Source organism: Paramacrobiotus metropolitanus, unplaced genomic scaffold, assembly GCF_019649055.1.
Source record: "Paramacrobiotus metropolitanus isolate TYO unplaced genomic scaffold, Prichtersi_v1.0 Parri_scaffold0000109, whole genome shotgun sequence".
NCBI classification, from domain to species: Eukaryota; Metazoa; Tardigrada; class Eutardigrada; order Parachela; family Macrobiotidae; genus Paramacrobiotus; species Paramacrobiotus metropolitanus.
The window spans coordinates 381,452-409,014 of record NW_026570329.1 but is presented as its reverse complement, the minus strand read 5'-3'; the positions used below and the strand labels follow the sequence as shown (position 1 = coordinate 409,014).

Genomic DNA, 27,563 nt, shown 5'->3' with positions numbered 1-27,563 from the left:
ACATCGGAAGCTGCTCACCCAAATCGGCGTCCTACTGATTTCAAATAGTTTGTGGGATACTGCGCTAACCGCTGTGCCTTCTTTTTGGTTTGCTTACATGTCCATCGTGTATGACGACAGCACAGTAACTAACCCTTGCAATAAAGTCTGGCTCAAAGACATAGTGGCTAGTTCAGACTTATCACACACGCTTGTCATTTCCGGCATCAGATATATGAAGACTTTTCATCCAGCCTTCCATGCAGAATGGATCAGTAATAAAGTTGTCACGTTTTAGTTTCTCGCTGGTAAGAAAAGCGATTCTCGTAATTATATTAATTGCTTTGTTGATGAATCTCTGATAAAAGACGGATTCTTTAGGAAGCGTTCCTCCGGATAATGTGTGCCAAGAATTATATCTAGATTATATTTCAACAAACCCAGTTCTCTACCACATCTTGACGCTGGTATTGTATGTTATTTCTGTTTTGACGCTGATTGGATTATACGGCAGGCTGTTGATGCATATGTATCGCCGAGCTCACCGTCTGCTCGCTTCGAGAGCTTATATTCTGCGAGAATCGCAGCTGTCCCAACAAACCTCTTCCACATCGAGTGACAGCAGTACCAGTGTTTTCCAAAGTAATGAATTCCGAGCAAGCCGAATGTATTTCGCCATAACGCTAACCGCAGTTATCCCGGTTGGACTGCATTGCATCTTTCGTTTCATGATGGGAGCCTATGTGCAAGTGTACTTCGAAGGTTATGGAACAACTGTTTACTTCATCATGTTTGCCAGCTCGCTTCTCAGTCCAATTTTGCTGTTTTGCTTTAATCGTAATTATCGAATCGGGCTGCAGTTGACCTTTGCCAGACTAAGATGTTTTGTATGCTGTGCGTCTGATATGAAAGAACTGACACCGGACACCGCTAACTGGGATGAAAGGGCACTGGCTCTTGAAAGCAGCTGAACACCGTTATATTATTGCGATTGCTGCTCTGAGCTGGCTGGTCAAGTTTGCTTGTAAATGTCCATCTATCAAGCGGAAGTGTAATTCAACTGGTGCTTTCCTTGTGAAAGCTGCCGTATTCCATCACCAAACTACGGAACCTTTATTTTGTCACCAACAACAACATCGGACCATCATGTATCATCCCAACTCAACGTCGAATCCTCAAATCCGGCAAGAAGAACGACTGAAGCAGTATGTGCATAACGTGGTGTATGGTACTGTTAATGTTAACTCGAATACTATAATTTCTTCTAATACTTCTCGCATGAAAATTCTCCCTCCTAAATGGTATAGATTACATCAGTCCGCACCGGTACGTTTTCATTCTTTCCTTGGTGATTTCTGCAGTCAACTTACTTCAGCTTGTGATCTTAGTATAAGGGCTCCACACGAGTGTCTCGAACTATCTTCATGGGGTGTAGCTGAATATGCATTATCTGTTTTACAGTGTCAGCAGTCGCAGGGTAAATTTTTCAGTAAAAATTTTAAATTTGCAGTGCCGTCAGCGTTGTTAAGAGAGAGAGAGTTTGTACCGAAATAAATAAACTTAAACGGAATAAACGCAGGATGAAAATTTTGAACAGGAGTTTTTTGTTGTCGTATGCGGAGCGATTAAAGTATCTTAAAGCAATCAGGAAAACTCTCTCTGAAAAATTTCACAGCTTCGCTCGAACGCAGAACGTGCTGAAAACGATTCGTGGTTTACTAAGCGGCAGTGGAATTTTATAGATGCAAAATTAAAATCGTCTGTTTCTCCCAGTCCTGATGCTTTAAAATGGTTGATATTGAAAATCATTTTCAAAATATTTGTGATCCTAAAAATCTTTCTCTCTTAATTTTTCGTGGATCAATAAACTGAAAAATAATTCTTTTAATACTGCGTTCGATAATTCGCCTATTCTGCCTTCCGATATTAAGAATATTTTATCACAGAAGGATGCTTCTGCAGGATCCGGGTTAGATGGCATTAATTATTCGTTTCTTAAACCGTATCCGGCTGTTCATATGTTTTTAGCCAACATGTTCAATAGGCTATTGTCAACCGGTACCGCATGCTCTTCGCGGAAAGTGGTAAACTGTGCTTTTGTATAAAAAGGCGACGCCTCTATGCCGCGTAATTATCGCCCAATTACTTTGACAAGCTGTATTGGAAAAGTATTTCATTTGTGATTTCGAAACGGCTAATGTCGTATTGCATTAAAAAATAATATAATTAATACCGATGTACAGAAGGGGTTTGTAGAAGCGACTAACGGTTGTGGAGAACATTCGATGAAGCTGCTGAAATTGATAGAGCAGCAACGGGATAAAAGGCGGGCAATGCACATAACCTGGCTGGATGTTGCTAATGCGTATGGGTCTGTCATCAGGAAGGAAGTGCTTCTGGCTGCACTTCGTCGCTATAATCTCCTCAATATTTAATATCTTATATTGATAATTACTATACCGGACTTTCTGTAAAAAATTCAACATAGTAATAAATTTTCTAAACCTATACCGTTTAACGTAGGTTTATTTCAAGGTGACACCATGAGTTGTGCATTGTTTATTATTTTAATTGTATCCTTGAATATCTCGAAGAAAGTAAAAAATAAAAAATGCGGAATAGCACTTGATGCACTTCCAGGAAAAAAATTGTCGGTATGGCTTTGCAGACGATTTAACGCTTATTTGCAATAACAAAGCCAGCATGAGCCGATTAATCCGTGATGTGAATGGGCATATGAATTCTATTGGCTTGACTTTAAATGCCGACAAGTGTCGTTGCTTTTCTCTTTCAAATGGCATTTCGTGCGAAACGGCGTTCGAAATTAATGGCGTAAAAATTCCGGATATATCGAGTGATCCTATGAAATTTCTTGGTGTGCACGTTTTAATAATAAAATCAATCTGTTAACAGTGGAAACTTAGTATACACGAGTCTGGAATCTTTATTGCAACGAGTGGATAATCTGAAATTACGTGCCGTGTATAAAGTTAAAATTTATGATGAATACATTGTTGCTTGTATGAGATTTGTGTTAACAATGCATGACCTGTCTCCAGCAGTCGTTAACTCACTGGAAGCGCTTGTTAATAAATACATAAAAAAATGGTTAAATATTAATGTATCTGCTAACTGCGATTTCATGTATGTACTGGGTGGGATGAATTATAAGTCTCTGAAATCAGTGTATGCGCAATCACACGCTGCCTTCGCAACGGACGCGCTGTGTTCTAATGATCCTGTTGTGGCACAGATTGCGAGTGATAACTTAATGTCGGCATGTTCTAATAATGATGCTATTGTAGACATTGTGCAAACTTCTATCGAAACCGGCAGGCGAGGGGGGGGGCAAACAAGTCAGCAATTAGAAAGCTTGTTAATGGAAAAGTAAAGCAACATGTTTCGGCGTCGAGAGAAAATCGGATCGAAAGCTTGATACAGCAGGGAGCGTGGCAAGAAATTGTTAAAGCCGAGGTTGTAGATGCACCGTGAAAATCAGTGCTGTACGATTTGTCCGAGAATGTGGTGACTTTTATGATCGAATCGGCTCTCGATATCTCTCCGTCTTTCACCAATTTGCTTAAATGGGGAAAAATCGTTTCAGCTAACTGTGATTTATGTGGGGCAGATAAAGGATCTCTGTCACATCCTCAACAGTTGTTCGGTGTCGCTGAACAGCCATCGGTACACCTGGCGCCATAATAGCATTGTTCAAGCTATCTTTCGTTTCTTGACTGGTGCGGCTGATAAAAATAAATGGGAAATTTTGTCTGACCTAAATTCTGAGAATTACGAAAGTCACAATAACACTATCCTCTTGATGTGCTTCCTACCTCTGTGCCCTGATCTATGCTGTGTTAACCGCGGAGAGAAGCGTATTATTTTAGCTGAGGTAACCATTCCCTTTGAAACCGTGCAAGGATTTGCCAACGCGGAGTCCAGGAAGCGCTGCCGTTATGCTCCTCTGGTAGACCAGCTAACCAGTGCTGGATGGCAGACCGACTACTATCACCTAGCCATCGGCTCAAGGGGAATGGTTGCCCGTACTGCCGTGACCGGCATCGCCAGAATTGCCACTACCATCCGGCAAACTGCGAAAGCGTGCCAAACGAAGCAGCTATTGAATAACTTAAAAGTAATTTCCTAACTTGTTCTTATGTTATTTTCCTAAATAAATCGAATAAAGAGTGGAGTGTACCACGCCCGAACAACCTGTTCACTGTTAATGCACGTTAGTCGTTCTTGCTTGCCGGTCGATCTCAGCACGATCGTCATTGATGCTGTTATTGTCCTCAGTCTCGTGTCTCCGATGATGGTTGTTGTGACATGGTGTTCCGTTACAATTTACCTTATTGTGATATAAGAATTAAGATATGTACAGTCGCAAAAGAATAAGACATTTTTGTTTTTTAGTTTAGTCGTCTATGCTTTCCTTTACTCCATTTCTTTTAGAAAATTTTAGAAAAAAAAATTTTTCAAACAAACTTAAATCTAACATTAATTAAGCATCGGAGGTTTTGGGTTTTAATGCCGGGAGACTAAACGCTGTAAGTAAAGAAAGATGTATATTATGTAACTGGATTATGAGCATAAGAAATAATGTACTGTCCTGTTCTTTGCGCGACTATGTTCTTTTTTCCTGGATAGGATTTCTCCATGGATGGTCAGGCATGCACGCCTGAAGAGGGAGCAATAATGTACTGTCCTGTTCTTTGCGCGACTATAGGATTTTCCTGGATGTAAGTAATGGTCAGGCATGCACGCCTGGATAGGGAAGAAATCGCAATAAAGGTTGTATTTTTTTTGAAGCTCTGCTTGGAAGCGATGCATACCCGCGTTTTTTTAATTTGCCAGCTGTTGTTGCTAAGATAATATTATGCGAGACAGTGAGGGCACCTGTTTACGATCTTTGCCACTCAATAAAACAATCGTTAGAATTAATCTAAAGGTGTACAAGTTCACCTAAACGTCTGATACTTTTCTTATTTTGATGTCTATTGATATAACTCTTTTCATGGAAACTGTATATGCTGCACTATAAAATAACAGAATGTTGGCTTCACAAAAAAATTTTTGCTTGCTTGTAAAAATATTATTGCTTGAAAATAATATTTGTCGTTGAATTTTTTGCTGCAATAAATAAAAAAATTTAATAAAGCGAATTGCATTTATTCTGCTGATGGGCAAATTCGTGTCTTAAAAAATGACACCACTGTGACACTGTCGAAAAAAGAGGCAAATATTCTCCGGTAGCATCAACTGCGTTTAAAGCTGTATTCTGCAATGAAGCTGACTTTCCACAATTTAAATAAACACATTGTTTAAGAGAACAAGAAGTTCACGAAATATTCCATTAATTTTATCAAATACAAAACTGTAGTATTTATCTTGAACTCAAGTGAAATTACGCCAAGTAGTGCATGCACGAAATATTTTACCACTGGCTAGTCCAGAGAGCATTCCGAATCTTGATCGCTCGAATGCGAATCTGTCAGGGTCCAGTCGTCTGACAAATCCCGGGTCTCCGCCAATTTGTGAGAATACATCACTGTCATTAATACCAAATCAGCTGCATTGAATTCCGCCACCACGTCTTCTCTGCTTAATCCTGCGACAAGCTGCACCGAAAGAGACAATTGTACCGAATAACAATTTTAAAGGTTACACAATATAATTAATAAATTAAAGGTAATTTTTAAAGGTTACACAATATCGTTTAGTATTTACTCGGAAAACATACTAATATAGCAACGCTTTTGCGTCATAACTTGTAATTATTTCAAGTGTTACTGTACCTTGTTGTTAACTTCGAGAATAATGTCGTTTTTATGTAGAGGGAGCTGCTGGCGCTGTATGGAGGTTACCACAAACCGGGCCTCATCGGAATCTTGTACAGAAATGACGGTGAACCCAAAGCCCAGACGCCCGTTCTCCTTAACGATCTCCACGCTACGGGCGTGTTCCACATCGTGCAGGTCCAGCTTCTCATGACAAATTGGACAACGACTCTATAGACACATCACATTTTTGCGTTCCTCTAAAAATCTTTGCAGTATAGTAGCGATGTTGCAAACTGAAAGCGATGAAGTGCAACTGTTGAATCACTTTATGCAGATATGCACAGATTTAAATGCATCTAAAAATGTTTTTCGTGTTTACAGGTGGTGAAATGTAAAATGCTGAAAATAAGCCCATTGAGCATGTGCAATACTGTCTGACTTGACCTTTTCAGACGCCGGCTGTTCTGTCGTTTCCTGAGTCAGCGGTAAAATTCCGTTTCGCGAGCTCATTGATGCCTCTGTTGCACTACCACTGCCATCTAAAATATCATAACTGCCAAGTTCTGTGTTTAGCATAAGTTTAACGTAATACAGAATTCACAAAATGTAGAGTGTAGATAATCATTAATGTTGCTGCTTGTCGCCTACCACTCTGGCTGGTGCCGGACCTCTAAAAACACACAGACAATAATGTAATATGGCAGAGTACAAGAGTATCGGTATGATCGATGCATAACAACCCTTCAAAAACAGCAACTGGATATTCTTAATGAAAATCAGAGTGTTTATACAACTCAATTGCTCACTATCTACTCTAGTTAATATACGTAATTAAAGCTGTGTAGATGTGCCAGTGTCATTGTCCAAATTCGGAATCACTGTATTTATTTTCTGCCAACGAAGGCTTGTTGTTTAGTTAAATACAGTACTTATTGTCGTTTAAACCTTCAGGCACCAAAACTGACCTTGTTGAACATAGCTCGAAGGAAACCTTTACCCATTGACAGGGCAAAGGCGCCGATGGCCACTCCCATTCCTAGTCCAACGAAGCACGTGGCCATGCAGCACATCATCAGAACTTTGGTCTGCAAAATTCCATAAGCTACGGTAGCCGGCATAACGTTTTAACTGCAAAACGCTTCGTACCAGTACTGGGCGAAGTAAGCTTTTCGGTTGCTATTTTTAAAAAAATACCCAGCGTATGGACTTCATGTGAGTACAGAAACCGATTTTCCCACGAGGCATTACGCTTACACTTCAGCGTTCTTATCTACAGCACTAGACCAAAATAGTTACGAACTGTAGTTAGCAACGGTCTGGCGATCTCACCTGGAAAAAATTGACGTGCCAGTGAATAGTAAATCGTCTTGCTCTGCCAACCAGATAACCAACTGCGACGCCGCACAAGAATGTCGGCAGGTAAAACCGTACATACATCCACCACTGCAATTTTCTCAAATTTTAAAATATGGATGGGTACACGTATGAAAAAGCGAAATGCTAATGTTATGCTTTACTTGTCGTACCGAGCTGTCGGGATCCTCGGTAGGCGACGGCAACGGTGGAGCAGGGCATTCAGGGAGCATCAGATGCGAGTCGCCAGCCATCCTTGAAAGAATTCAAGTGAAGAAAATTCTTCTATAAGCAAACAACAGCGAATAAACACATTTGGAGGCTCTTATAAAAGCGCAAATTTGGATGTTTCCGTTCTGATTAACCGGGTAGAAATCCGTTTAACTCTGCGATAACAATCAGCGTACGAGATCGTCGGCTCTAATCTACCTCTGAATGTAGTTTAGTTCCTTCGCTGCTAAATGAGCTATAATCAGTTTTTAAAACGCTAATGCTTACATCAAAAATATTTGTAGTAGATGTGATAAAGCAAAACCATTTCGCTCCCCGAATTTTAATTTTAGGCAATTTAAAATTAATTTTGTCTAATTACAACAGAGGAGTTGAAAGATATAAAATTAACCTAATAATCCATTGCACGAAGTTCTGGTACGCAAACTTAAATTATTACTTACCTTACATCCAAATGTGGACGGTCTCTCTATCAGCAAAACAACAGCTTATGTTCTGCCAGGAAAATTTGAACTAATCCATGGTTAGTGGAAAGAATAGTGGCAGCAAAATAAAATGCACGCTGCGGATATTGCGGCTGCTGATTCACACCGGCGCTACTCTTTTCCAGCGGTGCGCGTAGATCCAGCTACACGCAAGCTAAATATAAGCACCATGGTAAGAAAGATGCCGGCAACTGTACGGGAATCTGTACATCAGAAAGCACAATATTGCGGAAGTATAGCAAATACACATTACACAGCAGTAAACTGCACAGCTAATCTGCTAGGCGCCGGTAAGAATTCCTTTCACAGTACGGAACTCATATTGATTGACACGGGCTTCTCCAGTAGGTACTCGCGCAGCACCGCAGGCATTTATGCCTAAATGCGTGACTGCAATTACTACACGATTGTTCTTAGTGTCCTATCATCTGGGATGCGAGTAACTAGTGTGCCGTACTCTAGATTATCGCATGTTTGTTATTCGGTCACCTCATTGGCGGGATCAACTGCAAATCGATGAAAATCAGAATCCCGGCTAACCACGGTGCCCGGCCTGTTCGTTTTGCCAGAATATCCATTTATATTTGTAACCAGAATTCTAATGTCATCACTTAACACTGCTGCTGTTCAGCAGACTTCTTCCTGTTAGAGTGCCAGGCCGAGAGGAATAAGGTTCACGTGCGTTACTTTTGTAAGGTGTTTAATGCGGTTCTTTGCCACGGGCTGCTCATGAGAAATGAGGGCAGTTACTAAGGAATTAATTATAGCGGTGCTGTGTGGCAAGTGTGAGCTTCCCGTAATGCCAGCGATTGACAAAACTTACGCGCTTATGGAAATCTTTTTCTGCAAGTCAGGAAATCGTGGAATTTATCGAGCAGCGAATAGCGATCGTACATCATCGTGCTGTCTCAGCACAATGATGTTCAACTGTTATTCGATACTTGACAATAGAATAAACCTATGGGTCTAATCAGAGCAAAGTTTTCTTATCTGTTTCGGTTCGAATAATTTTGGGCGAGGAGACTAGATTTTCGCATAATTTCCGTTTATATATACTATCTGCATGGTAGTGCTTTTACCGTTAACTGAGTAGCACCAAAAACGTTGCTGTACTAAGCTGCCAAACGTTTTTTATCTCTGTGTTCAACAACGAGCACGTCGTTGAGCGCATGATATGAATGACGGTTACGGCTTTATGGTATAATTGGTATTATGGTTTTTAATGATCTCATCCGAATGTTTTCCACGTTATGTTTGCTGCGCTCCGAAAGAATTAGGAAAGCCGAGCACACCCGAATAGCAAACAATAACAACATCGTGCATTTTTTATGGATCGTGGAGTTCAACAATAATATTCTACGGAATTCGTGAAATGTGATAACTGATACCCCATGACGTTTGTATAAAATATAATTACTGGAATTATTGCACCCCCGGATCACACTAGAAGGTAAACACGAATGCAAAGCGCTATTAAACCTAGTATTAATTTTATCGTGTTATGGAGTTGTTTACAACGCATAAATGTGGCGACGGTTTTGCGTAGCGACGGGAAAACGTGGCGTTATAGGGCTGTCGCAGACGTTTTTACTGCGCGACTGTTATGGTAAAAGTGCGGAAACTCCGGAATTCGTTAATATATAAGGTAGAATGGTAACCATTAGTTCAGACATCGCGAAAACTTTATCCCTGCCGGATTGAACTCTTTTAAACTTCGTGTGTTAGAGCCATTTGGATATTGTTGCGCGTACCGCAACCTTGTTTGGTGGAAGTGATTGTTCTTGTTTTCGCAATGGCAAGATGGTTTATTTTAGTGCTTATTGCAGTGTTGATCGCCGTCGGTGGTCAACGAAATTATGTGGATGCCCGCGGAACCGCTGCGCCAGGGACCATGTCACCACCCGCTACCCCACAACCTGGTACTGCACCCACTTTGCCGCCACCAGGAGCGCCCCCACCAGTGACACCGGCACCGGCACCAACGCCCGCTCCGATTACTACACCAACACCGACTCCGACGCATACACCGACTCCGACGCACAGCTCAACCGCCGACGATTCTACGAGCACAACGACGACAGATACGACGACCGAGGTCACCGATACAACCACCCCCGAATCAGTAACGTGGGAAACACCGACCAACAAGTGTGTCACTTTTTATGTAGAAGGCTATGTTAATGCTGTGGGATTCACCACTGCACAGATTGTGGAGTACGTGTGCAACTACGTTTTCATCACGTATCTTGGACCTCCTCCGCCGCCGGCTTCCTTGTGGGCTGACAAGCCGTGCTGTATCGCCACTTCCATAACCGAGTGTTAATTTTAAGCGTCACGCCCGTTAAAGAGTAAAATAACGCAGGTTATTTGTACAGTCGCAGCTTGTTGTATAAGTTGTATGATTTGTATTTAATTTAAAGTATTTTATTGCAAATTAATCGGAGTGCATGAACTGCTTTGCTTTGCAGTTTGCACTATTTCCGAGCAGATTGTATCCAGCTGTACACTGTATTCATCCTGCTGGCGCTTTAGGTTCCGCCCCGCTGTTATAATAAGCCGATAAACGCAATGTAAACTGACTGTTTCTTCAACTGATTCCCGTACATGCTTTGCGGGTTTACCGGTGAGCCATGGACTGTGGCATACAAAACTTAGATTTCGCAGAAAAATGCACAATGGCTGTAAAACTAGCGGTTTTCGGTGAACTGTGACAGCCCCTACCGCAAAATTGTTTGCAGAATTCCGCAGGTGTTTCCAGTTTAATACTACAAATATTCCAGCGCGTTAACAGATGACAAAACAAATATCAAAAGGTTTCTTCTACACTCTAACTGGATACCGTACTATTATCACCTAAAGGCTGGGTCATAAAAAGAATAAAACCAGGAAGAGCTACTCAAGGCAGAAATGTCCCACTGGGATGTTATGCACTTGTGTAAATGTCTTTCAGCGTTTGCGCCTCCCGCTGCCCGGACAGCAACGCACCGTGTACCGTTGACCAGTACTCCGGGTGTGTCGCTTCTCCGGCAAACATTAATCCGGGAAGCTGCACCGTTTCACCATTAACGTTCCGCTGATACAAATATTCACTGCTCGCCAGATCATCAATGGTCAGTCCTCTCTTAACCATTGCTAGGGATATGTGGCTGTACGTTCCCCGGAAAAGATCATTCTGCGACCACTTCGCCCTGTAGATTTAACATCAGCAATCACTACGCTCAAATTTGAAATTTCATTGCAAACAAAAAGTTTGCATGAGTTACCTTATAATGGTTGTGGGTGCTGGCACGTTTTGCCCAAGGCTTTGCTGGAAAAGTGCAGTAATCGTGCTTGAAATGTCCGAATCGGAGAGCTGCTCCATTTGAACAGCCTGCGGTCCACCCGTTAATATTACCAAAGTTTTTTTGGTTGTGGGGGCCACCAAAAACGAAGCAATGGCTCTTGTCCACGGTGCACCCAGCTGCCGAAGAAAATCAAATAGAACAGCTAAATTATTTTGCTATTAACTCTACAACTAATTTAACAGGTATTAATTCAGCCAGCTTACGTAAGTTTTATTTGGGTCGATACTGAGATCATTGCCGGTGTTATACAAATACGTCCAATAATCCAACGTTTTATCTTCCCACCACGGCGTATCATACACCAGATGCAACTTTCCCAAAGTCCCAAAACCGGCACTTTGGATCGCCAAGCGTTTACGATCTGACAGCGGCCGACTGAACATATCGTCGAGATGCGCTTTCAGGTGTCCTAGGGACGCTGTCAGAATTACGTGATCCGCGCTAATTTGTGCGCCCGACGACAGAACAACTGTCATCGGTTTGGTTGCGGAAGGGTCAAAACGGATTTGTTGGACCAGTGAATTAAACTGCACTTTGGTAACGGCGTCGGGCGCCCACAGGTTCAACACGTTAGTGTAAGGCACGTTTAGGTCAGTGGAGTCTGGACCTTCGATGGTGATGTTGGTCGCTGATTGGACGCTAATGTCGAAGAAGTTGGCGGCTCCGTAGTCCTCTTTTTGTTCTCTATCGTGACCAGGTTATTATGCCTTCCCCAGTAAATTAATAAGTTTATCTGCGCCGTTGCTAACCTGACATAAGCATCGAAAACTTGTTCCGCCGCTGAACGCTTATCGGCGGAAACTGTTTTTAATACAGTCTGGTAGGAGTTCATCAGATGTTGTCCGAAAGATAAGTCCTTCTGAGCGAGTAGCGAGTTGAATTGCGAATCTTCCCAGACTGTATCGTCAATGGCTCCATAAATACGAATACGCGACGGCGAATCGCTCACCTTTCCGAAAAAATTTGACTGCAGTCTTCAACAATGATAAACAGTTTTTGAACTTACCGCAGTACCATCGGCATTGAGTAGTGTAAACATGTTGTCAGTATCACTGACGCGAGCGAATATCTGCCGCTCATTGTCCGTCGCCAGTAAGCCATTTGCCTGGGCAAGATTATACAAAGGTTGATTATTGCCATGCACCCACTGGCCTCCCATTTCGATCCATCCTAAAAGGGCACACCGTCAAATGTATGATGATCTTGGAAAACAAAAGCGCCTTGACCTTGAAAAGAAAAATGCACCTTGTCCGGTTTGGCTAGGAACACTCCACAGCCGTCCGCCGTAGCGATTGGACGCCTCCAGTAGGGTGACGCTGAATCCGGCTGTGATTAGGTCTTGTGCCGCGCTGAGTCCTGCTGAACCGGCGCCAATAACGACTACATTGACACTGGATGTACTGGGGTCCGGGAGTGGGTCGGGTTCACTCGTGGCGAAACAGGAGGCTCCTACAAGAAATGTGATTCTAGTTATTATACTGCCTATGGTTAATTATTTACGTGGCTACACTAATTTGTGTCTCAGCCTTTATTGTCCTGTGGTTGGTACAATTCAAGATCGTCAATACATGTAGTTCACAATTTCACGAAAATAACCAAACAAAGTGCTACGTAATTGACAACAAGGCAACATTTGGCGCCGCAAAGGGCATGCAAACCTGCACATTCACATCACAAGGGGCCTAAAAAAAAGAGATAAAGTAGCAAAAGCTGATTGGACAACTCCGCCCTCCGAATGCCGATGGCGATGGCAGAATTGCACAGTCTTTGATGGAATGAAACCTCCTCGATGTAGGCGCACACGGCAGCATGGATGGAGGCACCGCGTCGTGTGCAAAACGCAAAGTGAAAACGATGCTGCGTGTAATACGGATGATGCCGTCTCAGGTCTTGGCTTACCGGATGTTGTTAACGTCAAAGTATGGAAAACCAGCCAGATGCTTCTGCTTTATGGTGGGCCATATCAACGGTCGACCGTTATTCCAACAGCGGCGTCGTATATCAACAGCCTATAAAATTGCAGGAAAAAGGAAGATGCAGAAGATATGCTTCCATAATGAATCTCATTACCCGATGGGCAAGCTCTGGCTCTAGATATACTATAATTATACCGGGCGCGACCTGCTGACCTACTTTTAAGTGTTTTATATGGAACTCTTCTTCTGAATCAAGTTGGTCGACTGAAATCCAAACCTTCAGGTTACAGACAAAACAGAAAACCGGCGCAACTCCTGCAAATACTGCGCACTCATGTGTTATTATGCAGCAAACAGCCAAAACATAAAACTGAAAAAACACAACTTTCACAACAACTCACAGAGACCTAGAAATGGAGGAAACCTAAGAGCCGAGAGCCTGATACCTGAAACCTAAGAGCCTAAGAACCTAGAGCCTAAAGAACCGGAGAACCTAGAGCCTGAGAATACAGAACCTAAGAGCCACAAGAACCTAAGAGCCTAAGAGCCTAAGAGCCTAAGAGCCTAGAACCTGAGAGCCTAAGAGCCTGAGAGCCTAAGAGGCCACAGAGCCTGAGAGCCTGAGGCCTAAGAAACCTAAGAGCCTAAGGAGCCTGAGGCAGAAGCCACAGAACCTAAGAGCCTAAGAGCCTAAGAGCCTGAAACCTAAGAGCCTAAGAGCCTAAGAAACCTAGAAACCTGAAACCCTAAGAGCCTAAACCTAAGAAACCTAAGAAACCTAAGAGCCTGAAACCTAAGGAAACCTAGAAACCTAAGAAACCTAAGAAGTTTAGAAACCTAAGAAACCAAAGAACATTAAAAAGTTAAAAGAAATTAAAGCTGGTGCAGTCTACACCACTCCTCGACGACAGCTACTGGATGCTACATAAACATGGACAGACTTGCTTGGAGTGCACTGCCAGAGCATGCTTATTGCTTGTTTTGCAATTTCAAATTTTTTTTTCTAGTTGTTTTTGGGTTTCCTCACTCAAAAACATATATATAAGCATAAAAAATTTCTATGCGTGTTTCAATCAAAAACGGTCAAAATTTTTTTTCTAGAGTTGTTTTGGGTTTTCCTCACTCAAAACACATATAAATATAGCTAAAAAACATTTCTATGCGTGTTTCAATCAAAAACGGTCAAATCGGCTGCGCCTGGTAAAATACGATATCATCAAGCTGGATATTTCTAATTAAGAGCGCCGCGTTCAAGTAAAAAAACTCATACTTTGGCAAGGAAAAAGCAGTGGGAAAATAGCGAGAAAAGGGGTACAGAAAAGTTCTAGATTTATTGGCCGTTCGGTAGCTGTGCAGGCCAAGACTTGATTCGGTAGCTGTGCAGGCCAAGACTTGAGGTAGCTGTGCAGGCTAAAACTAGACTAGTATAGCCACATAAGTAATTAATCATAGGCAGCATAATAACCAATTATTAAGAACATGAGCTAGTAGAAACAAGGAGGCATAATAAATTCAAAATTTACTTTTTTAAAATAAATACCTTGCTGTTTATTGTCCGTAGTCGGCGCAGCATGAAGGCTACCTTGTTGCAATACATAAAAGAGAAATTATTCGTACGAAGCAAGGCACTAAGCAAATTACGATACAATTATTGCCTACTTATATTTATTAGAACTACTTTGCTCTTCACGGTTGTGCTTACGACTTACAAGGCTGTTCTCCGTCCTAATAAAAGAATGTTGTACAGACACGAGCTACCGCGTTTTTCTGTGCACTTCTACCACAAAAACTCATGCACAAATAAGTGGGTACAATTTTAGTCAACACTCGATGTACTTCTTTTTCACGGATAGAATTGTGTCAAGAGTAGGTAACAATTTTCAGACACTTGCAGATCTGAGACCAACGTTCGTTAATCATAGCAAGAGACTGCAATCAAAACTGCATCAAAAGATATCGGACATAATGAAGTACCCTTGATCTCATGGAAATAACTATGACCGTGAGGGGAACTAGGAGCACCTTTTCGCAATATAAACACAGAAAACTTTAAAGCTGCTGAAGTGAACTGCAGATGACCTTGACCTTAAATTATCTTATTCATAAAACCTTGAAAAAAGTATTTAACTGTAGAGAAAAGGGAAACTATTAAATATTCCAATAAAAGTCAACTAGGCGCCGATTGTAGTTGCTCCAGTTTGACGTAACTCTCTTTGCGCTTCTGCAACAACATCACTTATACGAGCCTGTTGTTGTGTCACTTGCTGCATTAACCGCGATTTTATATCCGTCTCTGCCGACACAGCCTGCTGTAACAGCGCCTGCATTGTGGCATTCTGGTGTTCCGGTGCCACTGTGGCCAACGATGAGAGCCCAGCCAGCTGCGTATTAATGTGCCGGCTGTGGACATCCAAATACATTCCGGCCATTAGCCGCAAAAAGTACGCCTGGGACAAGATCCCATTGGCGTCGTCCACTACCAACGCTGAAATATAATTCCGACCGGCAGCATCCATGCCCGTGGCACCTGCCAGCGCTACCGCATCCGCCAATGGCATGATGGAATGCTGAACCGCCTTATCCACTTGTTGTGTCATTCGGTCGAAGAACTGCACGAGTGACGCCCAGTGGTAGCGTAACTGACTCATCACATTGGCGGCTTCTTTCAGCATCTTGATGATTTCGTCAAAACGGACTGTCCGTATGTCGAGAGTCGCCAGGCGTCCGATGATGTCGTAGTATGCTCGATACTCGTTCAGTCGACTATTAAAGATCTCCATCTGGGTTTTGGCTAATTTGTTGGCTTTTTCCATCGCTAAAAATACCTTGAGTTTCTCGTTGGCAAATGGTCCTTTCTGGTTCGTCAGTGATTGCGTTCTGGAATGTGTGCTAACCGCTCCTTGCTGTTGCCCTTCGGCTTCGGCGTATAGATGCAATGCGGCCATATTCAACTCGGCAATGTCCTTCTTGATGGCAACGCCTTCCGAAATTGTGCCGTTATTTAGCCGGTCCACAATTCCTTTGGCCTTCTCTATGAGATCACGAATGCGCTGACCCTGTACCGACGCAATACTGCGCGATAACGCCTCTAAAACCGTTTTGATTTTTCTCGAAAACTCGTCGACCGCTTCAACGGCCGACGAAGCCGGTTTTTCGATGAAATTGCCTATGGAGGACACAATGTCCAGGACTTGCGAGGCCTCTTTGTAATCGATCGTTTGGAGACGAAGACCGTTGGCTGCACCAGATGCCGTTGCTGTCGGATCCCCTGGTGGCTGTTTGCCGGCCAGAAAAGACGAGATAATCCCCGTAATTCCCTTAGTACCGCCGGCCACTATGGGGATTACGGTTTCTATGGTTCTGACCAGAGCGTTACCCAATAGTAGCCCTAGTGCTTTCCAGCCCGTTGGCAGATCTTTAATGGCTTTTGCGTAATCGGCATCAGCTTGGCGCACCTGCAAATAAGAAGACGATTCATTTCTGCACCTTGTCTTTTTCGTGATTCTGATCAGGCCGCGTGATCAAACACAGGGCGTAGTAACCAACATCCGCTAGACAAAAAAAAACCAAGTGAAACCTACGAGGGTGCGACAGCCGCACACTCGCATTATCACTGAAGGATCGCTCTTGCTAAACGACAACACTTCTATACCTCCTCGTCTATTTCGCGCTGTTTCTTTTCGAGCTCTTGAATCTGCCGGTCGGTGGCGTTTTTCATGATTTCATTCTGCATTGACTCCACCTCGGCATTCCACAACTGTTTGTCATAATCCCCCCGGCAAGCCTGCACGGCTTCCGCAATCTCGCCGGTCAGATTCATGATCAAGCCAAACTTATCAGCGGTACCCTGGGCTCGTAACGCCGCTTTTTCTCCAGTGGATCGAATTAATTTCAGCGAAATGCTGGTCATATTCGACATAATGGATATCGGAGCGGACTTCAGTATCCGCACTATGGTACGCAGGTGTATGGGCACCTGTTGCATCTCAGACTGCAGGAAACTCATGGTTCGAAATGCATCATGGAAGGTATCCCACGCTTCGGTGGCCAGCTGCACCAACGAGGCGCGTAGCGACGATGGGTAGCGGATAAAGCGGTATCCCCCGACGGGCGGCCGCTCAGCCAGGGAGACATCGGTTTTGGAACAAATGACCAGGAGTTGTCCCATCAAGGCGATGGAAACCGGCGCTGGACCGAGATAAGCTTCGGGAAGGATGCGCGATTCCCATAGTTGGGCGCTCTGATTAAATGAGACTTCTGACACTAGTAGTTCGCTTCCTATCAAAAATACAGTATGTTCGTTTCCTGCAAAATTGTCTTCTGACTGTTATCATGTTTCGTTTTTATAACGCTCACAAACTGCCGCTCGACCAAACTTTTTAATAGTATTACAATTTACATACATTCTGATGTTCAGTAATTTTAGATACTTGTATTTGATGATTTTGATCTGACTAGTTGACCATTATGTACAACAGTACAAGTGCATTAGCTGCCTTCATTATCAGTTCGTCCTCCGTAAACGAGAATTGATGTGTTCTATTTGTATGCTTAACTAAAGTGGCAAACCTAATGAAAAGAGCAAACAGGCTCGACTGCAACGCGGATCGACTCGCCACGCGAAACGAATACGGATAAAATTGGATATGCCTTGTTCAAAAGAGGCGTGGTCTCGTATTTCGTTACCCTCGCCCTCGTATTTCGTTACCCAGTGACAAAGAGTGCCGCAAAAGTACGCGGGAATGTGGAGATACTTAATTTTTTACAAGTAGCGTACCTTTTTCAGCTTGTCGCACGTGTCGAATGACGTAACCGCTAGCTGAAAACGCAAAAATCAAACTGGCAAGACATACGGCGGGGCAAACCAAAAACTGCATGATTAGGCTGACAACCGGGACACTTCTTTGGGCGAAGCTGTAACTATCACGCTTTTGTGATTAAAAAGACAGACTATGACGTTTAGATCTGACACCGTAAATCTTATACGCCATAGCTTAGTAAGCTACTGTTTTGTGGAGATGTCTGGGCACTACAACATCTGCGTACAACATATCCGGCTAAGTTCAAGTGGTTTTACTACTGGCAATGACCACGTCGGGCGTGACATACGGCAGTTGAACTTTTAGCGAAATATGCAGTACAGGCATTCCTTATACTAGTACTCAAAATTCAGAGAAGAAAATATGCAGCTCTTAGCTTTTTACAGCTATATCATCACATTTATCAGTAAAAGACATTTTAATGCATCGTCTATCGACCGCACAAATGCACAATCATCCAGAAGGTTTTTTTGATATCTAATGGTCGTCTTCGTAGCACGGCAATGAAGGCGGGTTGTCTACGGACGGATGGTACAGATGGTAGTATCTTAAGACGCCAAACGTAAGTGATGTATAGTTTTAATTTGTAATTAACACTTACACTTATGGCCGTTAGAGTAGACTAATAAGAAATAAGCTGTTCTATGAATAAGTATCACAGGCGGCTGCATGTCCGTCATTTAGTATTTCGGAAAGGGAGAGTGGGTGGTCTCCCGCCATGGCACCCGGTGCGTCAGCGCTAAACTGATTGCGCTCGTTGCCGTCTATTGGTCGCAATGTTTCATAGATTTGGTACGACAGTGTTTTGTCAGCGGAAATGAAGGCATGGCTTATAAATCTAAAATCACAGTACTGTGTCTATGACAATAGGTACAACAATATTCCTGCGCTGTTACAGTTTAGAACCAACGTATGCATTTTCCATTAAAATTCCAGGGGTTTTTTTCCAGCTTAATTTTCTTTTCGGCAACTGGCATCATGAAAGTGCATTTATACGTACTCATCCTCGCGTCCCTCTCCTCCGTACGAGGTTAGTATGGTCTACGTACTATACAGAATACTGTACTAACGCGGCGCATTCGCTTTCCATGTTCTGTGCATTACCAAATCCTATTAGGCTAAAGGGTATAAAATACTCGTGATTTTAAAACCTTCTTTTTGTAGCCACATTAAGTTCGTAAAACAGATTTCATGAAGTACAGCAGTTATTTAATCTGGACACTCGCGTCCTTATTGACAAGGAATTTCCATGTCAACATTTGCCCAATGAAACGTACTAATATTACTGAATTGTGAGTTTGCATTCTTGGAATTTTTAGGTAGTGATGGGGAAACGTACAAAAACGGTGTTTTGTATTCATACAAAGAAGCTTTGGTTTACTTTGCCGATGCGATACTTCAACCGCTGATCATCGCACCGGTGCCCACAGGACAATATTACACTGGTACGGCTTCTACGGGTTTCAACGCATTTGTATCCAAATACAGGGTTGTTTCAACGCATCCTCATCTGATTGGTGACCGTTGCCCTAGCTTACTGATCAAAGTTGATTACCTTTAAAAAGGTCACCGACTTTATTGTTTTCGATCTCCATTTAGAATTAACCGACGAGCTTAAGACATTTATTCGGAACACAGAAGCCTTCCATGCCAAAATCTTCAATTTAAGCACCGCAGCCGAAGCGGAGAAAACCAAGATGAAGGATGAACTGCAACGGAAAACCATGGAATTCACCACCATTAGCACCGAGCTGGATCAGAAGCAGCATAAATTACAGCGTCACACTGCCGCATTGGAAGGAAAGCACGTCCAGCTGAATAAAGCCAACTACCAACTTCGCCGCGCCAGAGCGGAAACTGCACAGGCGCAGCAGGAAGCCGAGGAAGCGCAACGGGACCTGCAGAGGAAACGCAACTGCATAATTAACAGAAGAAAGCGGTTCATCGGCAAAATTAAAAGGTTCTTCAAAAAAGTGATTAATGCACCGTGTTTTATCGTGCATGATATCTACACCCAGAAGAGAAAGTGGGATGCGGCGCGAGCCCGACAACGTGACCTCGAAGATCGCGTGGACGACTTTGATAAAGTGCTGAGCGAACTGAATGCGGAGTGGCGCGCGCTGCAAAGGCTGGTAAGATGCTGTATTCCGTAATTAGTAATTATCTGAGGCCCTCAATATCCTTAATGGGAATCTGCTTGTAAACATTTGCAGGTGAGTGCAATCAGCGCGCAAAAGCAAGAATTAGAGCATCACCTTTCTTCGATGCGACGCCAACTGCAACAAGAATCTGAACTGTCAACCAGTATCACACTCTTTTATGGGCATATTTCCAGTCTCTTTGATCACTCAAGCAGTCTGCAAAACGTCATCGACAAACTGATTTCCGTCGAACTCGTTATCGTCCCTCTGGAACAAATATCTGGCAAACTAAGCACACTACCCGGCAGTCATGCAGTTAACGAGGAAATCTCCGCGGCTTTAGGCCGTATGAGGCAAAATATGCCCCTACTGAAAAGTATTCTGACGAAGTATCCTTTGTTCTTCCTCAATCATGTTGTTTCGTAAACGAAATTTTACCTGTATTCGTCATCTTCCGCATTCAGTCTCATTTCATTTAAAAATATTACTTTTAAGTTTTAACAGAAAAATCAAAAGCTGCTATGGTCCGGTTACAATATATACATACTTATATGTATTCAATGTATTGTACATACATGCGTCGTAGTACTGCAGCGTAGAAAGGATATTAATTTCTACCGGGTGTAGACGAAACGTAGGTCTCGAAATGTAGGTCTCGCATTTCGGTTTGTTCCTCGCAAACCTTTTGTCCTTGCCGTAAAGTAGTTAGAGTCATTCGCTAGAAAATTCAAATAGCATGACGTTGTGCAGATATGCGCAGATTTAAATGCATCTAGGAATTTTCTTTGTGTATATAGTTGGTGAAATGTATAATGCTGAGCAAAAGTCAAAACTGTATGACTTGACCTTCTAAGATGCCGGCTGTTCTATCGTTTCCTGAGCCAGTGGTAAAATTCCGTTTCGCGAGCTCATTGATGCCTCTGTTGCACTACCATTGCCACCTAGAATATCAGAACCACCAAGTTTTGTGTTTAGCATCGAATTAACGTAAAATAAAATTCACAATATTCACAATAGAGTGTAGATAATTATTAATGTTGTTGCTAGTTGCGTACCACTGTGGCATACAGTATGACAGAGCACGGAATCAACGGTATGATCGATTCGCAACTACTTTCAAAAGCAGCATCCGGATATCCCTAACGAAAACTGCCGTAAACTGTGTATTACACCTTTTAAAAGCAGCATCCGGATATCCCTAACGAAAACTGCCGTAGACTGTCTATTACACCTCAGTTGCTCACTATGTTGTTAATGCAATTAAAGCTTTTGCAGATGTGCCAGTGTCATTGTTCAAATTCGAAATTATTTTATTTTCTTCTGTCAGCACAGGTTTGTTGTTTTTGTAAATACAGATATGTAAAGCAGTTACAGCAAACCTTCAGGTACTGCACCAAAACGGACCTTACTGAACATAGCTCGAAGAAAACCTTTGCCTGTGGACAGGGCAAAGGCGCCGATGGCCACTCCCATTGCCAGTCCAACGAAGCACGTGGTCAATGACCATGCAGCACATCATCGGAACTTTGGTCTGCAAAATTCCCTACGCTACAGTAGCCGGCATACCTTTTTAACGGCAAAACAATTCGTACCAGCACTGGGCGAAGTATGCTTTTCGACTGCTATTTTTATGAAAATATTATATTTTTTATGAAATACTGAAACGGATGTCTGCGGAAATTTGTGCTGGTGAAAAACGGCTTACCGCCGCAAAAACACAAGCAGGCCTGCCAATTTCTGCCTTTGTCAGAAAACTGCCGCAAGAAATCGCTGGTTAGAAATTAATTAAAGCCAGTTTGGCAAATGGTCTCGTTTTATTGCTCGATCCGGGTTGAATCGTCAAACTACTATCGTTCGCAGAGCAACAGAGCCGCAGTCGTCTTATCGCACCCCGGGGAAAACTCTTTCAGTCATAAGACATTGTGATGCATTTCATTGAGCCACCTCAGTAACGGAAAATCTAACATTTTTTCATTCCCGCTGCAATCTTGCAATCTAGAGAATCTTTGCTGCGTTCCCGCATTCAGCAGTAGGTGAAATTCCGTGCAATAATTAACTGGCACAGAACACGGTCGTACAGCTCCAGGTCAAAAGCAGTACGGGTTAATTGGCCGCGACTGATGTGCATGCAAGTTTGTCCATAAAACGACCCGCTTGTAGCAACGGCGTTATGAGTCGTTTTACAGTACTGTAAAAGCGTAACGCAGTGCAGTGGACTATCCTTGATCGTCGGTCGTAGTAGAGCTGTCGCCTTGTGGAGTGTGGGCACTGGGCATCTTGTAGGCGCTATCTTATTATGCCAAGACATAACTCGTTTATGACTTGTTTTACGATACCTTCATCAAAACGTTTTCCCGCCATTTGGGTTGCGCTATTCCGGGATTACAAAAGTGTGCTCCCCGCGACACCAAGTAAACCCGACTTGGCAAGCAAACAACAACAAGACCGTAACTTGTTCATAGACTAGGCGGTTCGATAATGTTTCATGAAAATCTCCAGTTACTGCGCACCTGGATTGCAGTTAAAAATAAACACTTAACCAGACAAACACACACTAAGCCATGGGAACCGTGTGTGTGCGGTTGTTTATACCGCATTAATCTGACGCTCGCTTTGTACACAAAGTGAGAAGAATGATACCACAGTAGGTATCAGTTATCACACTGTGCTAAACGATTATCACACTTTTTATTGCACGGTTATTACGATAAAAGTGTTCCAATAACAGAACAAAAACTTATTTCTATATACTGTATAAAGGGAAACTTGTTGGCATCTGGCTCAAGCTCGTATAGGATTTTCACCATTTCACTGTTTTATTTTTGCTGTAGTTGTTATATGAATTGATGACCTTTTCAGAACCATAAGAATGATTATTTCAACAATCGTCACGGTGCTGTTTGCAGTCGGCAGTCAACATCGTTAAGTTGATGCCCGCGGAACCGTGCTCCCGGGAAGTGTTACACCGCCTCAAACCGCACAACCGGGCACGGCACCCCCTTTGCCGCCACCAGGAGCCCCCGCACTAACAACTCCCGCACCAGCGCCCACACCTGCTCCATCCACAACACACACTCCGACTCCAACATACACACCGACTCCGACCCATACAGCACCTCCTGACGATACCACGACGCCAGATACACCGACCCCAGATGATTTCACCACGACGACGACGACAGTTACAACGACGGACACCACCGACACCACCACGACCTCCCAACCCCTGGTGTGGCTAGATGGACCCGGCACCTGCGTCACGTACTATGTGGTAGGTTATGTCGGTGCTATCGGATTACCTAGTGCGCAGATTGTGGAGCAGGTGTGCAAGTACATGTTCATCTTTTACCTGGGTCCTCCTCCTCCGCCGACTTGTTTCTGGCCAAATCAGCCGTGCTGCTTCGCCACCTCCTTCGTCTGTACCACAGGATGAGTGTTATTGGTTGGTCAGGAAGCTGATCGAAGCAAAACGTCTAAATGTGCCCAAAAATTCTTATCTTGATTAATGACGTACAAATGGCAATGCTGTGCGCTGCACTGCCTCAAGGCAGATGGCATCGTGTATATATTATAGCAACTGTGGCTAAACCGTGAATATATTATAGCAACTGTTGGCCGTTGGTTGCTCAAAAGAGCTAGAAGAGCTGTTTTATTTGTTCTAGCTATTCGGTATTTGAGATTTAATTGTAAATGGCATTTGCTTGTACAAGGTTGAAATTAAAAAAACTTTCTTATAGCAACTGTAGTTAAATTCAAATAATTAAAACTTTATTTGATTGGTCTGTGTGAGTGACGTTGATGAGTCGTGGCTGGCTAATGTGGTCTGTGCTTTTAACGCGGTGAGAGAAACTGTGAAATTGGACGGTAGAGAATCGGTGATTAGCATTTCCTGGAACTGCTAAAAAACTTGTCCATACTTGCTTGCACGAGCTACCGCGTACGTCTGTGCACTTCTACCGCAAAAACGGAGTGCACAAACTAAGTGGGTGTATTTTTGCTAGCACTCGAAGTACTTCTTGTTAGCGGAAAAGAACTGTGTCAAGAACATGTAACAATTATCAGGCACTTGTAGAACCGAGGCTAGCGTTCGTTAGTTATTGAAAGAGGCATTGCTATTAAAGTTAAGATTAGGGATATAAGCCATTATGGCGTACATTTGATTTTTAAGCAAATAACTGGGGCGCGAACTGACAACATCGTTTAACAACCATATAAAGAAAACAAAGTTATGACCCATGCATTAGTAGACAACAACCTACAGAGTAACAACAAGTGCACCACTACTTCACGTTAAATAATTTTATAAGTTGTAGACATTAAAACAATAACTCATGTAAGTGCCTTCGACTGCCACTGACCTTGACCTTACAAAACAGTCTACAAATATTCAACACAAAAGTTCACAGAACTGTAGAGAAAAAGAAATATTATTGGATCATCCAATAAATGATGCCAATTAGGCCGTGATTGTACTTGTTCCAATTTGCCCTAACTCTCTCTGCGCTTCTGCAACCATATCGCTTATACGAGCCTGTTGTTGTGTCACTTGCTGCTGTAGCCGCGTCTTTATATCCGTCTCCGCCGACATAGCCTGCTGTAGCAGCGCCTGCATCGTGGCATTCTGGTGATCCGGTGCTGTTGCGGCCAGTGAGGACAGCCCAGCCAGCTGCATATTGATGTGTCGGTTGTGAACATCCAAATACATTCCGGCCATGAGCCGCAAGAAGTACGCTTGTGACAGTATCCCATTCGCGTCATCCACTACCAGCTCTGCAATGTAACCCCGACCGGCATCGTCCACGGCACCCGCCAGCTCTACTACGTCGGCTAAAGGCATAATGGAGTGTCGCACCGCTTTATCGACCTGCTGGGTCATCAGAGCAAAGAAATCCACCAATGACGACCAGTGATAGCGCAGCTGGCTCATCACCTGTGTGGCTTCTTTCAACATCTTGATGATTTCGTCAAAACGAATTGTTTTCATATCGAGAGTCGCCAGGCGTCCGATGATCTCGTAGTACGATCGGTACTCGCTTAGTCGGCTGTTGAAGATCTCCATCTGGGTTTTGGCTAACCTGTTGGCTTTATCCATCGCCAGGTATACCTTGAGTTTCTCGTTGGCAAAAGGTCCACTCATGTCCCCGGTTGGTTGTGCTCCAGTACCGGTATCAAACGCTCCCTGCTGTTGTCCAACGGCTTCGGCGTAGAGATTTCGAGCAGCGGAGTTCAGTTCAGCAGCTTCATTCTTCATAACAGCGTCACCCGAAGCTGTGCCCTCATTTATGCGGTCCACAACTCCTTTGGCTTGTTCGATTAGGCTGCGTATGCGCTGACTTTGCGGCGATATGATATTGCGCGATAACGCCTCCAAACGCTTTTTCGCTTTGCGAGAAAATTCGTCCGCGGTTTCCACGGTGGAGGCAGCCGGTGTGTGGATAAAATCCCCGATGGAAGACATTACGTCCAAGACCTGCGAGGCTTCTTTGTAATCGATCGTAGGGAGACGGGGACCGCTGTCTGCGACGGTTGGCTTTTGTGGTCGATCTGGTTTTCCATTAAAAATATTCGCGAGGCCCAATACGGAGCCTACATTTTCTATTACACTGGTTAGAGCGTGACCCAAAGTCAATCCAAGTGCTTTCCATCCCGTTGGCAGGTCTTTGATGGCTTGTGCGTAAGCCGCATCGGCTTGGCGCACCTGCAAACAATACAGCGTTTAAATGTATATTCGGTAATGTCCATTATTTTTTATCGTGCTCGCAAAACCGGAAGGCAGCACACTACCCAAAACAGTATAAACTAAACATTTTTTTAAATTTTAATCGGTTTTATGTCTGCCAAAAAGCCGGGCATAACGAGCTGTGGCTGACTTTGTGGTCTATAACAATATCCGTTTCTGAAACAAACTACATACAGGAAGGACTGTATATTGCTTAAAGGACTGCCGTTGGGATTCTTTTGTTCTTGTCGAGTAAACACAAGCACGGGAAAGTCTTTCAACAACTTGGTGTGAAAACGGGTTTTATCAGTAAACACTTTAAAAGAATTGGTTCTGTCGGTAAGCTGGTGTATGGGTTTTCTCTTAACGACGGAAACGGAAGAGTGCCACAAATTGTATAATACGGTCGTTTAATACTCGGTCCTATTAACAGACATTATTTTTATTTGCATACCTCCTCGTCTATTTCGCGCTGTTTCTTCTCGAGTTCTTGAATCTGCCGGTCAGTTGCGTTTTTCATCACTTGATTCTGAACTAATTCCACCTCGGTATTCCACAGCTTCTCTTCATAATCGCCTCGTCGGGCCTGTACCGCTTCCGAGATCTCACCAGTTAGATTCATGATCATACCAAATTTGTCGGCGGTACCCCGGGCTCGCAGTGCCGCTTGCTCTCCGCTGGACCGAATTAATTTCAGCGAAATACCGGTCATATTGGACATGATGGACAGCGGAGCGGTCTTGAGTACCCGCACCACGGTACGCAGATGGACGGGTAGCTGCTGCATCTCTGATTGCAGGAAGCTCATGGTGCGGAACGCATCGTGGAACGCGTCCCAGGCATCGTTGGCCAGCTGTACCAGGGAAGCGCGTAGTGATGATGGATAGCGGATAAAACGGTATCCGCCGACGGGTGGACGCTCAGCAAGAGAGATATCGGTTTTGGAGCATATTACCAGGAGTTGTCCCATTAAGGCGATGGACACCGGGGCTGGACCGAGATATGCTTCGGGTAAGATGCGCGATTCCCATAACTGGGCGCTTTGGTTTAAGGAAGCGCCAGCTGCCAATAGTTCGGTTCCTACAAGAACAACAGTGGGTTCAGTTTCTACAGAAATCACTTGCGTTTATAATTAATGCCAATAAAAAATTTCGGTCCGATAAAAATCTTTTAATTGTTGGTGTTTTCGACTTTGCCTGTTTTTATTCATCCGTACACATCTATCTGTATATTAAGGAAAATAATAATTATAAAATGGGGCACCATGTTATAAACTTTGCAATAATCAGTATTATGAATTATTATATTTGCAGATTGGTAGTAATTGTTTACCTTTGCTATAATCAATAAATAAATCGCTTCATACGTATTACGAGGACGAGTATCTAAAGTTACGTATAAAGTTTACAACACAAATTTTCTTTTGCCAAAATTTATAGCTTTCCCGATTTGTATATGGTAAAACGGTAACTTAAAACGGACATACCCTAATAAATGCACTGCGTACCCAGTGATAAAGAGTGCTGCATAATGCATATGCGCGGGAATTTCATTACTTATATGTAACGGCAAGCTTACCGGTATGAGCCTGTCGCACCCGACGATTGCTGTGACTCAGAGCTGAAGATGTTAAGATCAAACTCGCTAGACAAACGGTAGTCCATATTGAAAATTGCATGACTAAAACAGACGATTTGGGTACTTTTTGGAGCAAAAATTAAAGTAATATTTTTATTTTACAATGAATAGGAACAGGCTGCTACATTTGGGTTCTGTCGCCGAAATTTTATACTTT

At 43.2% G+C, this 27,563-nt stretch overlaps 5 protein-coding genes and 1 long non-coding RNA gene across 8 annotated transcripts; 1 reads left to right on the top strand and 5 right to left on the bottom strand.

The window, feature by feature from the left end:
• Window positions 1-5,210: 5,210 nt before the first annotated feature.
• LOC129597797 (uncharacterized) lies at window positions 5,211-7,988 on the bottom strand. 3 transcript variants are annotated; one of them, XM_055495476.1, is made up of 8 exons: window positions 7,787-7,988; window positions 7,286-7,397; window positions 7,089-7,202; window positions 6,725-6,844; window positions 6,408-6,429; window positions 6,204-6,298; window positions 5,775-5,987; window positions 5,211-5,597 (listed from the first exon to the last, which is right to left on the bottom strand). In XM_055495476.1, the coding sequence occupies exons 2-8, from the start codon at window positions 7,364-7,366 to the stop codon at window positions 5,424-5,426; spliced, it is 819 nt and encodes a 272-aa protein (XP_055351451.1). In that variant the 5' UTR covers window positions 7,367-7,397; window positions 7,787-7,988; the 3' UTR covers window positions 5,211-5,423. The 3 variants fall into 3 exon arrangements, with proteins under 3 accessions (XP_055351451.1, XP_055351453.1, XP_055351452.1); XM_055495478.1 differs by having other exon boundaries at window positions 7,286-7,367; XM_055495477.1 differs by having other exon boundaries at window positions 7,792-7,988.
• Window positions 7,989-10,573: 2,585 nt separating this feature from the next.
• LOC129597813 (spermine oxidase-like) lies at window positions 10,574-14,695 on the bottom strand (the record flags this gene model as incomplete). The annotated part of the gene is made up of 7 exons (XM_055495490.1): window positions 10,574-11,016; window positions 11,092-11,288; window positions 11,376-11,856; window positions 11,922-12,121; window positions 12,179-12,342; window positions 12,418-12,621; window positions 14,629-14,695. Coding segments are annotated over 7 exons (1,578 nt in total), but the record flags the coding sequence as incomplete, so codon positions are not given.
• Window positions 14,696-15,196: 501 nt separating this feature from the next.
• LOC129597812 (uncharacterized) lies at window positions 15,197-18,003 on the bottom strand. The gene is made up of 3 exons (XM_055495489.1): window positions 17,866-18,003; window positions 16,741-17,366; window positions 15,197-16,543 (listed from the first exon to the last, which is right to left on the bottom strand). Exons 1-3 carry the CDS (start codon window positions 17,963-17,965, stop codon window positions 15,260-15,262), a joined length of 2,010 nt encoding a protein of 669 aa, XP_055351464.1. The 5' UTR covers window positions 17,966-18,003; the 3' UTR covers window positions 15,197-15,259.
• A 346-nt stretch (window positions 18,004-18,349) lies between these two features.
• LOC129597836 (uncharacterized) lies at window positions 18,350-20,492 on the top strand. The gene is made up of 5 exons (XM_055495524.1): window positions 18,350-18,470; window positions 18,859-18,938; window positions 19,228-19,353; window positions 19,508-20,040; window positions 20,122-20,492. Exons 1-5 carry the CDS (start codon window positions 18,412-18,414, stop codon window positions 20,473-20,475), a joined length of 1,152 nt encoding a protein of 383 aa, XP_055351499.1. The 5' UTR covers window positions 18,350-18,411; the 3' UTR covers window positions 20,476-20,492.
• Window positions 19,503-20,736, bottom strand: LOC129597848 (uncharacterized). The gene is made up of 3 exons (XR_008691620.1): window positions 20,625-20,736; window positions 19,685-19,806; window positions 19,503-19,617 (listed from the first exon to the last, which is right to left on the bottom strand). It is a non-coding gene; the product is annotated as an uncharacterized LOC129597848 (long non-coding RNA).
• A 3,467-nt stretch (window positions 20,737-24,203) lies between these two features.
• LOC129597830 (uncharacterized) lies at window positions 24,204-27,515 on the bottom strand. The gene is made up of 3 exons (XM_055495518.1): window positions 27,347-27,515; window positions 26,223-26,848; window positions 24,204-25,747 (listed from the first exon to the last, which is right to left on the bottom strand). Exons 1-3 carry the CDS (start codon window positions 27,444-27,446, stop codon window positions 24,506-24,508), a joined length of 1,968 nt encoding a protein of 655 aa, XP_055351493.1. The 5' UTR covers window positions 27,447-27,515; the 3' UTR covers window positions 24,204-24,505.
• Between the last annotated feature and the right edge of the window lie 48 nt (window positions 27,516-27,563).